The 13,863-nt window shown below is 37.4% G+C and overlaps 1 protein-coding gene across 6 annotated transcripts in view; it reads right to left on the bottom strand.

Annotated features, from left to right (window-relative positions):
* The window catches only part of CARMIL1 (capping protein regulator and myosin 1 linker 1), a 196,447-nt gene that overhangs the window by 77,395 nt on the left and 105,189 nt on the right, over positions 1-13,863 (bottom strand). For all 6 annotated transcript variants that reach the window (XM_074823520.1, XM_074823510.1, XM_074823466.1 and 3 more), the window contains exons 12-17: positions 12,801-12,887; positions 8,997-9,100; positions 6,976-7,053; positions 6,784-6,860; positions 5,764-5,868; positions 967-1,036 (exon numbers count right to left, since the gene is read on the bottom strand). In XM_074823520.1, the coding sequence (XP_074679621.1) occupies positions 967-1,036; positions 5,764-5,868; positions 6,784-6,860; positions 6,976-7,053; positions 8,997-9,100; positions 12,801-12,887 (521 nt within the window). The remainder of the gene's footprint in view (positions 1-966; positions 1,037-5,763; positions 5,869-6,783; positions 6,861-6,975; positions 7,054-8,996; positions 9,101-12,800; positions 12,888-13,863) is intronic.

The raw sequence follows: 13,863 nt of genomic DNA, 5'->3' as shown, positions 1-13,863 counted from the left end.
CTTTTTCTACTTAAAGGGAATCCATTGCATTTGAAAGGCACTTCCAGAACACTTAATAGTCAGGTGATGGGAGTTGGAAACATCTGCCTAACAAGCTCGGGGCTTTCTTTGCAGCTTGAAAAGTAAAAGGTGGCCACTCAGGTAGAGAAGGCCTGAGCCTAAGCTGGTTCATGTTGTTTTTGGCAAGAGTCCACACGGTTCTCTATGTAACTTTGCCTCACTGGCTCCCCAGGGTCGTGGCTGATCTTTTGTCATAAACTGTAGCCATGCAGGTATCATCCTGCAAAAGTATGGACAATCCTGAGAAACAAAGTGCACAGCAAAGCACAAAGAAGCAAGAGGGAACAAGATAAAGCAAATCAAGGAGTCATAATTGTTTTTATTTGTTCTTGAGCTATTTAAAGCCATTTGCACAGTGCCTCTTATGTTAATGGTATAATTCAAACAACTGTTTGACCAAAGTTCCCTATTGGCCTGAATTGATAAGGAAAACAGAATTTCTCCCAGGGTTAAAAAGCAAACCTGCAGAAGAGGAAGCATGTCTTTGGTTTTAAAGGAAGATAATCCAACCACAAACATGCCTTCAGGGCATCCAGCTTCCCATTCAAATTTGGGCACCTTGGAAAGTCCTGCTGCAGGGTCCTGCTTAATCACAGCACCAGAGAGCAGAAGCTGCCAAGCAGAAGCCGCCAAGCAGCAAACAGCCCACTGGCTCAGTATCTAGAACAGCTACGCTTCAAGGTGGGTTTTGCCAATCAGGTGCTGCAGGTGCTTTGAACCTCTGTACTCATTATTTAGGATGCTTTAACACACAGCAGCTGATTTTTACCATAACTGCTTCTCTGAGCTCTACCTTTCCCATAACTTTTGACTACAGAGGAAGAATACCTCGCCCAGTGAATTTCACGGAAACTCTAATTCCACATCATTGCATCTTTTGAACACATCCTGATAAATATGCCTTACCTCACAGCTACTGAGATCTAAAGACACCTCCTTCAGATTGTGATTGCAAGCCAGGCCTAATAAAAGCGCTCTGAAAAAGATCAATTTTAGAACCATTTAAAAAAAAAAAAAAAGGCAGCTTTACATCATCTTCTATGCGATCACAGGTTAATACACCTATAATGCAAAGAACCGTTTCAAAACAAAACCACCCCAGCTGAGCAGTTAGACAATGGTAGCTCAAACCAGCCACACTTGGAACACTCCAGCAGCTTCAAAAACTGCAGGGATGCAAGGCTAATAAAGAAACCGTAAAGCTAACGCTACATCAACATTTATAATAACATTCATCAGAGATAAATTTTCTTCAACATTTGCTTTCAAAGAGCATCAAATGATTACAAAGAGTGTTCTGTTGTATGACCACACTAATTCTCTGATTTTCCACGAATTCAGGAAAAAAATAGAGTTTTAATAAATGCAAGGGGCAGTGCAGCCAGTCATTTTAGCCAGGCACAGTACCTGTAACACTCAAACACTGAATTGTGTTCAAATATCACACAATTCTCCACTTCTGCAAACCAATAAATATTTACAGATTTCAAGATTATATTCCCAGACAATGGTATCCTTTGCCTTTAGGCAGACAAGTGTAGCAATGACTGATTATGATTTTCATAAATCCACCTTTAAAGCCTTACAGAAGTTTGTTTTCACATATAAAAGTTAGTGTTAATATCACATTTCTATTAATACTGTCAAATCAGAAAGCACAACAGTATGTGTCTTAGAGAAGGAGCAAACACAACCTGCGTATACCTTCTATTATCTTTAGAATAGATGCTGCTTTGAATTAGTAATTGAACAGAGAAACAGAAGGACTTCCTTCCCAAACTTCATTTCAGCCAAAAGCAAGCTAACAGAATCCAAACTACTGATGCATGGAGATAAAAACCAATCCATTTTGCTGAACCATTTGCCTACACACTTGCTATGCAAGTAGTGTGTAAAAGCCATATTTAAAATGTGTGCACCCTGGGAAGGTTTTTCATTTAAAACTATTTATATCTGCCCTGCAGGTATAAATGTTAATCAGACCTTCACTGTTAACAAAGGCAAATATCTCGTGCTTATTTACTTCTTAAGCTATTAATACACAGACTTTGAAAAAAATGTGAAAACTCTGCAACAGTTTTTAAAAATTTTTAGATGATCCTTGTCTATATTTCCTTCCCAAACATGCTTTTATTCAAAGTTAGTCTGGCTGATAATTTTGCAAAGAACTTCCTAAACATTTTGAGGTAACATAAACACAGCGCAACCATTTAAAAATGCAGATTAAAAAAGAGGCACAGTGCTGCTTCAAATGTACTCTCTTCACAGGATGAAAAAAGGTTTTTTTTTCCCCTAACCTCTTTCCTATAAACTCATCCTAAGAAAATCTCATCGTTTCTCAATTCTTTGTCATGAAAAATCACCAGCATTCAAAGGCACTGAAGGCAGACATATTATAATTATACTTAGCCACTATGTTTAAATCACACACATGGCAATACATGGAAAGGTCTTGTCAACTGTGCTAGATGCAGAATGCAAGAATTGGCCTTGTAATTAACATTTGCATGAGAAGCATATCAAAAACTTGTCTTGTTATAGCACTGAGAGATCAAAATACAATTTTTGGCAATGTCTTTAAATGAACAAAAACACCAACATACACTTAAACAAGGAAAAGAGAGTATAAACTGCTTCACTTGGTTAAAAGAAGGGGGAAAAAAAAGAGTAAGCTCCGATGGAACATTAACTATATTAACTATGTACAAAAACTAAAAGCACCCTTTCCCCACCCACTATGTGGCATCTTCACAGTACAGCTTCATCAGCAAACCTCTTCCTTGAAAGGCTTGACTTATATTAACAGGTCTGCCACTGTAAGAGCAAGTTCATCTCCTTCGCTGACTGCACTGATTAACCAATATCTTTAAACTTACTGAGTTAGCATACATGGTTAAACATACCACAACTGTTGATCTAAAGGAAGTTGATAATAAAGTAATCAATTAACAACTAATCATAGGAATTTGGGAGACAGGGTGTCAGGTATCTGCACTTCATCTATATTTTTTCTGTAGGCAGGCTTGATTTTGAATCACACATCCAACTCGGTTTGTGTTCACGGACACAAACCAGGAACTTCTCCTTTGCCACAGAGCAGTTCCAAGTCCCACACTGTCAAAAGCTTTTTGACATGCACTGATGAAAGATGTCAGAGAAGTAGTTATTTTACACTATGTCATTTTTATTTTTCCTTCTAGAAATCTTCCCTCCTGTGCTATTGCAATCTTGGCAATGACAAATAAGTCTGTCTGAAAAAAGGTGTTTCCATCTTCTTGTCTTTAACAAATCCCATGATCCTGATTGTTCTGTAGAAGTTTTGTAATTTCTTGCAGTTAAGACCAAAAGGCTAAGTAGCTGCTGCAGGATATAGTACATCCTCAGTCCTTTCAACACCAGATTAACTTCCACAGGATGCTTCTGAAGTGTATTAGTCAAGCTATACAGGGTTTGAGAGGGGAGCAAGGTGTACTGCAGATCATGATTCTCTGTACTGTTGTGAAATACACTCAGCTCAAACTGAAGAAAAAACTCAGGTCAGAGAAAGAACACATCGAGGAAACTACCAAAAAATATTAAGAGCTCTGTCACCTCCTAGTCAGAGGTGAACACTGCCATCAGAACAAAACAAAAGAAGCCCATGCCAAAATGCCAGCCAGCTGAGAGTAGCATAGACACTCTGAGACCATTTGTGTCCAGCTGGACTTTGGACAGATGCCCCCTTCTGAGCTGTCTGCGTGGGCAAAAGAGGTTTCTGCTCTCAGCTCATCCTATGCTACTCACCACTGCCTCTTTACTTCCACCAACACCAATCATGCAAGTAACTCCTTCTAACCCAATTCAGTCAAATTGAGCCAGATTAGCTTAAACATTATCAACAGAGTATGTTTTTGCTAATGGAGATCATTTTTGGCTGAAAAGGATGAGGAAATTCTCATTTGCTGCACAGCTAGCAGATCAAGGGGTCACAACTATTTGGGATAAATTAATACAGTTAACATCTTCCGTGAGCATGGACAATTGTAGAACACTCACCTGCCAAGACCCCTCACACCCCAAGAGGTACTCAACATGCCAAGAGGAGCTAAATATGACTCTTAGCATTTGGGGCTTCTCACCTTTCCTAATCTGTGTAGATATATGCAATGTCTCATAGCATTCTTTTTTTCCTGTAGCACTGATAAGATTGTCTTGCATATTAGTCACATACATCCTCCGTCCTTCTTGCTTCATTAAACATAGCTCCCTGCTGCCCTCCACCACAGAATCAATAGCCATAAATTAATCAGAATCAACCAGTGTGTTTCCCAGTATCCACCTTCTGTTTGAAAACACATCAGTACCAGACCTTTCTAATCCTAGCAAAGTCTAAGCAAGCAAGACATCAACCAAGAGCATCACACAGAACAGAGTGAAAGATCAGAACTAAAATGACAGGTTCCTGCAGTTGGATATTGATTTCAATTCAGTGCATCTTACTTAAGCATCATATTGTACTGTCCTGTCCAATGTCAAATTGCATTAAGAAAAAATATCCCAGAACAATGTACACTACTTTTTCCTGTGTGGCACTTGTCACTTTTCTCTCCCTTAGCTTCCTGCAGATTGTACCAAAAGCTTTCCATACAGTACTCACTAACTACTCTTTATATCCCACATCTCTGATTTTGCCATCAACTCCCATTTCATTAGCCACTCCTTTGCTGAGTTGCTGCCCACTTCCCTCCCCTGTTCTCCCTCAGGAGGCAGGCTCCCAACCACACAAGTATACATACATAAACATACGTATCTATATCTGTGTCCAGATTAGGATTTTGTAAGTGTGTTCCCCAAAATAGTTAGTGAACATGTCTAGGTGTCTACTACAGATAGGGTTATGCATGTTTTAATGCATGTTAGCTAGCAAGGTGACACTCTGGAAAGAGCCCTTTCTTTAATGTAGCCCAATAAACACAAGGATTCTACTGGAATCACAGAATGACCTATCTAAATTAGACCTATTTATCTAGACATATCTTGACTTTAAAAACACATCTTTAAATTTTATGTCTGTAAAGTTCAACAGTTCGAAACTGCACACGTCACAGGAAAGGTGACACAGTGCTTCACAACTTCCCTCAGCCGGCATTAGGCTGTGAGAAGTTTCTCTCCAGTACCCAATCCATACCACCAGAACCTGTTAGCCACAGGATGATGTGACATACAGCAAGGAGACACATTACACTTAGCAGTCCTAGCAGTTGCTGCCATCATCTCTCCCCGCAAAAGAAGGGCATAGCTCTGTGCAATAGGTCTCTCTTTCCAAGCACTGCAACAGGTTCGGTTTCGTAAGGGCTGTTGCAACACCACAGCCTCAAAGGAATAACACTCACCCAAATACATAATCCCATTTTACTGTGAAGTAAACAGTTTTGTTCAGAAGCCACAAAGTAAGAAATATATCACAAAAAAATGTTGATGGAAGCTAAACAGCTGTGACATTCCCACAGAACAAAATATAATTAATAGTCTCAACTGTGAGATGGAAACAACATTTCTTGAATGTGTGATCATTATGAAACTCACTCTTGCAACATCAATAATGTACACAATAGGGAAAAAAAGGCAAAATCCTTTCCCCTTCATTTCTTTTATGAGGCACTCACATAGTAACAATGCAAACTAGGTTTTAGGCAACAGGACAAAATGAAATGAAATTCTTACTTTAGAGGCTCAGGAGGGAGTTTAGTTCCCGAAAGATTAATCTGCATCAAAGCAAGTGAGCTGCTGAAAAACTGTTTGAAGGAGGGAGGGACTTCTTTTCCTTTTCTGTAAGTAAACAAATTCATTAAGAAGTAGCATCTAGACATTCCTCATTCCAATAGTGAATGCAAGCCATCAGAATTGTAATGATCTTTTACATGTTTAATTTGATCTACTTTCAGCAGCTCTGTAATCAGTGGCTCTCAATTAGCTTAGAAATATAATGTCATCAAAATGTTGATTCAACAAACAATCCTCAGCATTGCACTGCTGCACAGAAGACGTTACTATCTAGCTTCTGTTTAGTGAACTACAAAGAATGATCATTTAGGTCTGGTTAATAGTGAACATATTTATATCTTACGAGCAGATCACCACACAGGACATTAAAAAAACCTCTGAAGTCGCCTTTTCACCACTAGAAATAATTACTCAGTGCTGAAGTAGCTTACCCCCAATTAGCTATCATCTCTGATATGAACCCAAGACACTGATTTGAAGAAAATAGAAGGTAATATTTCCTACAGTGCAAGTATTCTACAAAGTTAGTGTTCAGTCTCTAAGACTTTCAAAGGGACTCCCTCCCAGAAAAGGGCAAAAAAAGGAAAAAGCATTTGTAACCATCATCAAATAATGAAAACCACAAACTTTAAAAAAATAATTTGAAGAGGAGTCAAGTCAGTCAGACTTCAAAGCCTGATGTTATGCCTCCTAGAGACAGAAGACACAAGACTTTCTGGTGCATCAGTATCAGAAAAAATGTATTAGGCAAGGCAGCTTAATTTACAGCCATCTAGCGAATATCGAAAAGGGAAAGAAAATATTTTGCCCGTAATAAATAATATTTATTTCATAGAGCACTGTGACTTCCAAGTCTTTTATAAAGTCTTAGATTTCTTCTTAAGAAAGGTGCAACATGAGAGCAAGAGATTATAAAACAAAAGATTGCAGGATTTGAGAGTAATGACATTTAAACTGTACCTGTGAGAAAAAAGAGTCCTAGAGAGGCTAAGGACAGCTAGATGCTGAAGACATCCACGAAGGAGGGCTCCACATACCTAGTTTAAAACAAAGAAGATTGATTTTATTTTATATTAACCCAGAAAAGTACCTAGGGATAGAAAGTGAGGAACATTTCCTTGGTATCTGAATCGCCACAAAAAACATCTTTACCATATCTAGCGCACACTCTGTGTTGGATAAATCCAGATGAACAAGGGCATTTGGCTGGGCCAAAAAGTTGTACAGGCTCTACAATTAATGGAAAAAAAAATTACCCATGTTAATTTTGATATTATGACACCAATTACTAGAACGCTACTTCTCATTACATTTTAGGCTTTTATTATAAAATTGTAGTACAAGACTTGTGTCTGAAACTTCACCTAATCAATACAACCTGTTTTACTTTTGAAGGCTATCATATTTTAAAGTAACAGGGGAAAAAATGGTGCTCAGACTCCATTTACCAAACATTACTCTTAATGCATAAGTCTTGAGTTATCTTGCAAATCACTTTCACAGCAAATGATAATTAATTTAGTTAGAAATACCATGGAATGTCACTCAGATTGCTGTAACATTTCAGAAAGGCTAATTAGTTTGTAAATTTAAGCCAGCCCCTTTAAGCATGAGGGAAGCAACTAATTTGTGTTGAAGCCCATGGTTATTTCTTAATACCAACAGTGCGTTAAAAGATTTAAGGGAGAATATAGAACAGGTAACACAATTTTAATATTGATGGTTTCAGTACTGCATAGGATATGTCATGTAAATGTTAGTGTATGTAAAACTTCTTACTATACACTGTTTTATTTTGGGCTTTTTTGTAGTCTCAGAGAACAACACAGAAAGATAAAAGGATGACCTAATTCACAGAAACATGGAATGCTCAGCTCCACATGAAATCCAGCCAAACAGAGCACATTCAACATTTCTAAAATAGATCCATCTTTCTAAAAATTAGGTCATTTAGTCCCTATATCTACAGTGCAAGAAAGGTCAATGCTTTAAAAATCCCTGTGCTTTCCTAGGGTTTATTTTAATGGCTAAATAACAGGATTTCCTTACTCCTGTTCCACAGATTAAGAGATCTTGGTATTAATACTCTCTTTGAACCATCTCTCTCTGACAGACCAAGAAAAGCCCCACTTTTTGTATTTATGTCCCTTAAAATATTGTAGATAGACAAGAGATTTCTTTAAGCATTGCCTACCAAAGTCGTACATTTCATTTTACTTTTTGTTTTTCAATTATTTGCTATGTTATTCTCTCTTAAAGAGTAATTCACTGTCTTTATTTACATTTAACTATTTGTTTGCTACCTTTTAAATCCTCTTGTCCCACTGATACTTTCACCTCCTGTGTCTAAAAAGACTAGTTCTTTGAATGTGTTGAGGAAACAAACTAGTAAGATTTGTGAAAAAGTCAGAGACATGTCTGACTGCACTTTAAGTGATAAGACTGGGTGACACTAGTGTTGCGTATTTCAGATGCTCAGCACTTAAAGAATTCAAAACCTGACACTTACATGCACCCAACTTTTGATGTGAGAGAGAAATACGGATGTAACAGTCAAAAAGTAAATACATACAAATTAAGAACTAAGTGGATTTTGTTATGGAGAAAATAGAACTGCACACCTCTATGTCAACTGATAAACTGAACAAAGGAATTTAAAAAATAATTACATTCTTCAAAGAATCACGAGCTTCAACAACATGTGTCAGGGAGGTGCACAGATTTATTTATACAAACAAAAATATTGAAAACCAGAAATTAAGTCTTTCCAAGTCAAAAGAAATAATTTGTTTCCAACCATCCAATGAAAAAATTGTAATCACTAAAAAGAGGATAAGTTTTTTAAATTGTGTTTTGGTTACTTTCAGACAGAACTCAGGGAGCATGGTAAGTCCACTGAAACAAGTGTCACACTTGCAGTTCTCTCATTTATCAGCAGAAGTCAAGAACTAAAAGCATGAACTAAAATTATGTGTATTTATTTAGTAGCGTGGGGAAACTTAATTCTCTGACTATATACTGAGGAGTAGAGATCAAAATGTTATTTTCTCTCACTACTAGAACTGTACTGAAATAAAGGCAAAAAAGGATCTAAACAAAATGGCTTTGTCTTTCTCTTAACAATTAATTAAAACATCTATTCATTAACTCCCAAATGAGAGGAAAGTGCTTACTGAGAGATCATCACCACGGAGAGCGTTCCCTGAGAGGTCAAGATAGACGAGCGTGTTCGCAATCAGTGAGTTGGCACTCAGTGACTGGGAAAGGCTATTCACCCCTGCCAAAAAAACACGTCAGTACTCAAATTAGTCAACTCTAGACAAAACTGGTCCAGACCCTGCAAGCGTGCAACTTCAGTGAACACAGACATACACAAATGTTTAATGACCTCCTGTTACCATCACTGTACTGCGGCAGAGGAACACAGATCACCAGGCAGATATGAGACCTTCCCTGCCACAGCAGGCCTGGTTTTGCCTGGACCACACTCCACCAGTTGCCCTGATGGAATCACAGTGTGTTAGAAGTCCCAGATCCAGGGAATGAATTCTTTTGCCAAGCCTATGGTGGCTTTAACTGTGCAATCCCATTTTGAAACAGATTTTTAAAACAGAGTTTACTCCATAATGTTAAGTCAGTGTCTTCCTGCAAACAACAGTATTTAGATAACAGTATCTGTGGAAGTAGATGAAAGTATCTGTGAAAGACCAAGTACATTAACAATTATAATTGCCAGAACTTCAAAAGCCACTGACAAGACCTGGAAATTAAAAATATTTCTCTTAGCGTATTTGCTTGTAATTTCAGAAAAATAGTTAATTAAAACATCAAGAGACGCATAAAGATGCTCAGTTCCTGATCAGAACAAATACATATTTTTCGCATTAAAATTAAAAAGCTCACATTGGGAACAAACCAGTCAGAGCTTTCTTCCTCCAAAATTCTTCAGCTTCTCCAAATACAAATTAGGACATAGCTAATTCTAACTCCTTCAAATCTAACTTTCGTCTGAGGGCTCTGTAGCTTATCACCAAGTTCTTTATTTATTGTAGATGGCTATTGCTGCCTTTCAGGCACTATCCATGTATTTCTTACAGACATAAAGATCACGGTGTCCTTTAGTAGATGCAGTATGGTTTTTTTGTAAGTGCCTGGCCAATACTATGAAGCAGGCAGGTGTTTTGATCTACTACACAATATTGGGCAATTTCTGAAAGCTACTGATCAGTGAAAATGGACTGGCATTCAATGGATGGAACACATCCATTCTTCACTTAAAAACTATTACTAGATGGATTTACCAGCAAAGATGTGGAGGAAGCAGCTAGCAAGCCACTGGAGACCAAAATACCCCAAGTCAGTACTTTAGTTTTCCAAGCTTCCAAACATTAAGAAAGTCTCCCATGTTAGTTGTATGGCTCTTGGTTTCAGGAAGCTTTTGATACGGAAAAGAATCAAAGAACAGTGACATCTTTGCCAAGTCTCAAAACTTTTCCCTTCGGTGTAATTTTTCTTTTATCTTAACATTGCATTGTTGAATCCACACCCTATCTATAAAGGTAAACTGCAAATGAATACTTTTTGAAACTCTGGAAGATCTAAAAGCTCTATTTAACCACTAGAGCTTATAACTCCAGATTCATTTTAGTGAGTCTTCTCAACAGCATTTATAAGCAAACACAACAAGTAGAAATGAATGTAATGTATTGTCAACAGTTCAGCATATATTACCAAGAATCAATTCTGGGAATTTCAGGACCAGTGTCTGAGTTTGGGAGACAAGAGGAGCTATCAAACAATCCATAATGTTACTGTTTGTTTCATGTTTAAAATGGGCCAATTGCTCAAAATCAGCCACATCAGTGAAGGCAAACAATGTGAATGAGGGATTTTTTAATTAGCCTTTGGCTCGGGCTCAGAAAAAAAAGCCCTATCTTTGAATGAGTATACTAGAATTTTCCATTTAACCAGAATCTTCAAGTCAATAAATTTCTGTTTGAACTTCACCTACCTCATGCTATACTCTAACAGTCATCTCATTTGCAGACAATCTTTTATGCTCTTTTACTGCTCTCAGGAGGCTCAGAGTGTTAATAGCTCTCGGGAACTTTGAGATACAATATTTGAAGAAAGATCAGCTCAGATGTTACCACCTGAACTTCACTTCTCAATCTTAGAAACTTATCTCGAATAGAAAGTGCTTTTTAAATAAGGTCAAAACCAGTAAGGGATTGTACAGATTTTCTGAAACTGAAAGCTCAAAAATAAAAAAGAAGAAAAAGACAGGCTGGGGGAAAAAAAAAACATGCACCTTGGAGTCTGCTGAATCCAAGATCCACACAGAAAATATTAAAAGTTCAAAAATAGCCTCCCAAGTTAAAACCATTTCAGTACCGTCTTCTTAAGCTAAAGGAAAACTGGCTAAGCCAGACAGCCTTGCAGACAACCGAAGAGGTGAAGCCAGGTTTCTTCGGGTCCAGAAGGTTATAAGAATTCCAATTTTAAGACATCGCATGTACTTTTTTTAAGGAACACTGAGGAGCTGCCATGGGACAATATTCATAGTCAAACTCTCTGGAGAATACATAGTTATTGCAATGCAGTCTGGACTAGGATTCACATGAGGTCAGTATTAGACATACTGGAAAATATTTTCAGCTTTTGTTTAAAGATTGCTTTCAAAAAAGTGTGTTAAAACCTTTCTGAATTCTTTTCATAATCTCAGAATTCATTTTTACTGACAAGAGTTTTTGATGAACTCCATCAAGCTGGCATTTATTCCTTACGAAGACGGAAGCATAGCTAGAGCGTTCTCTTGAGTCAACAATCACAAGCACTTGCTGAAATCATTCAAATCACATGAAGAAAAGCACAAGATGAATGAACATACCACAACTGCATGAATTTCTGTCAAATTCATGAACATCTAATTTCAAAAGTACATGTAAGGTTAGTCAAGATTTTTGATCAATTGCTTGTTACCAAAAATGGAGTTAGCAGTGGAAAAAACAACCCCAGAGTTTAATGAAACCTTTTTAATGAAAACTATGGTTGTATAAATTCAGTTTAGGGTTTACTATTTACTTAAGCATAACAAGAGCTACAGACACTCGTAAAAAAACAACAAAAAACCCTTCTCCCCACTCATATTCCCCCAGGTCAACCCTTAAAGCTTAGGAGAACATAGAATCTGCACTTCACAGAGCAATAATTAAAAGGATAAAAGAGTACAGCTCCTATCTGTCATCAACTAATGTCCTTCACAGACCTTAACTCACTCATCTTTTCCAGGTCATCAACATCTGAGAAAAAGCTGCAATAATGTCAGTACATTTTTTCTATTTTTAACACTCATGTTCTATACAGGAGACCCTGGATTTGTACAATCTGTTTAAGAGGTCACTGCATCTATTATTTGTAAAACAGCAACGCAAAAAAATCCTGAAAGTGTCTGACTTATGTTTCAGTAGTGTTATTGCTTTTAAAATATGTATTTAAAATATACATACATTTAAAATATACACACTTTTCAATTATGATATCAGATCTGAAATTTTTAAATTATAATACAAAGAGCAAACCACTTTACAGTCATTGCCACAGCACTTGGTTTCACAAAATAATTGCATGCAAAACATTTGGGAAGTTCTCTACACATTTTTGCTTCAGACATCTTTTTGAACCATATATGAAACGTATCATTTATGCTAATTCTAAATTCAATCTTTCTTTACAATACAGGTTTAAGCCCAAAGCTTACAGAAGTGAGTAAGAGTTTTTCAAAGGGCTGAAGGGGACACTGAACCCTGGCCACTGTTCAGCAACTCAGGACTGCAAAAAACCAGTTGTGCTGTTGAGAATACACATGTAAATAATTTATAGAATTAATTACTTTATAATCTGGTAACAAAAGGTATTATTAGGACAGATGTCTGAAACTTTTAGAACAGAAAAAGAGGCATACTTATAAAACTTACCTTTAGGTGACAAGGAGGTTTTAGATAAGTTTAAATGTTTCAGTCCCTTTGGAAGTTTGGCGAACTGGATGCTCAAAGATGACACACCTGTTGAGGAAGCAAAGAGAAAATGGACATTTTCAGGTTAACTGTGTGATCTCAGGTTTTCCCAGCAATCACACCAGGGGCAAACTGCACTGGTGGAACTACAGGAGGAACTGCACTCACTGTGAGGGTGGACCCAAAATGACTCTGTCTTTTTATGATCATAAATCTTTGAAATTACTGTCGTAGTCAAGATCCCAATCTTTGCTAACCACTGAACAGATAGGGAATTTTGTTGTTAACAATCAGTGAGCCACCTTAATTAGCTTAAAAACTATATAATACACACACAGTTTTGAGAAGGAGTCAAAGAGAAGATATTACACATGTCAAATGGTTAGCACTTGGAAAATCTGGAAGCTTTATGGTTCAGGCAAAAAAAACCCAACATAAAAAACCCAACCACAAAATAAAATCCAACAATGGTACTTCATGTGAAACTTCAAACTATTTTTACTTTCTTTTAAAAGGAAGGGCTGTCAAGGCAAAAGAGACACTCACATTAGCTAACACTGCCCTCTTTTTCTGAGGTAAACCCTACGAGCCTGAAACCTCCACCGAGTCATAATGGCCACTTATTTCCCTTAGGGTAACCTGTAGGTTACCAGCCAGGACACAGGCTTGGAAACAACCGCTTGCAATCCCAAACAGTAAAAACCCATTGAGACGCTGACACAGACTGGACTACCTCAGCACAAATCCAACACAGAGGAGGAAATTTCCATTAAAGCCCTTTCTCAGTGTATCCAAGTTCCACACTCCATAAATTTAATCCCCCCATTTAAGCAAAAGATTGAATTTTGATTAAGAGGGCACAACCTAAATAACAATGGAACCAATCCATGAAATATTTATTAGAGGAATAAATCAACACAGAAACTCCAGGCTTAACCTGAGGTGTGAAATACAGTCCTCTACAGGAACTCACTCAGAGAGAAAAGGGCAAAGAGAAAGGGGGTAAAGCCTTTTAGCTGATTCA

The sequence above is a fragment of the Strix aluco genome, chromosome 1, assembly GCF_031877795.1.
Source record: "Strix aluco isolate bStrAlu1 chromosome 1, bStrAlu1.hap1, whole genome shotgun sequence".
NCBI lineage: Eukaryota > Metazoa > Chordata > Aves > Strigiformes > Strigidae > Strix > Strix aluco.
Note: the sequence above shows the minus strand (reverse complement) of the source record. Positions and strands in the feature narration are given on the sequence as shown.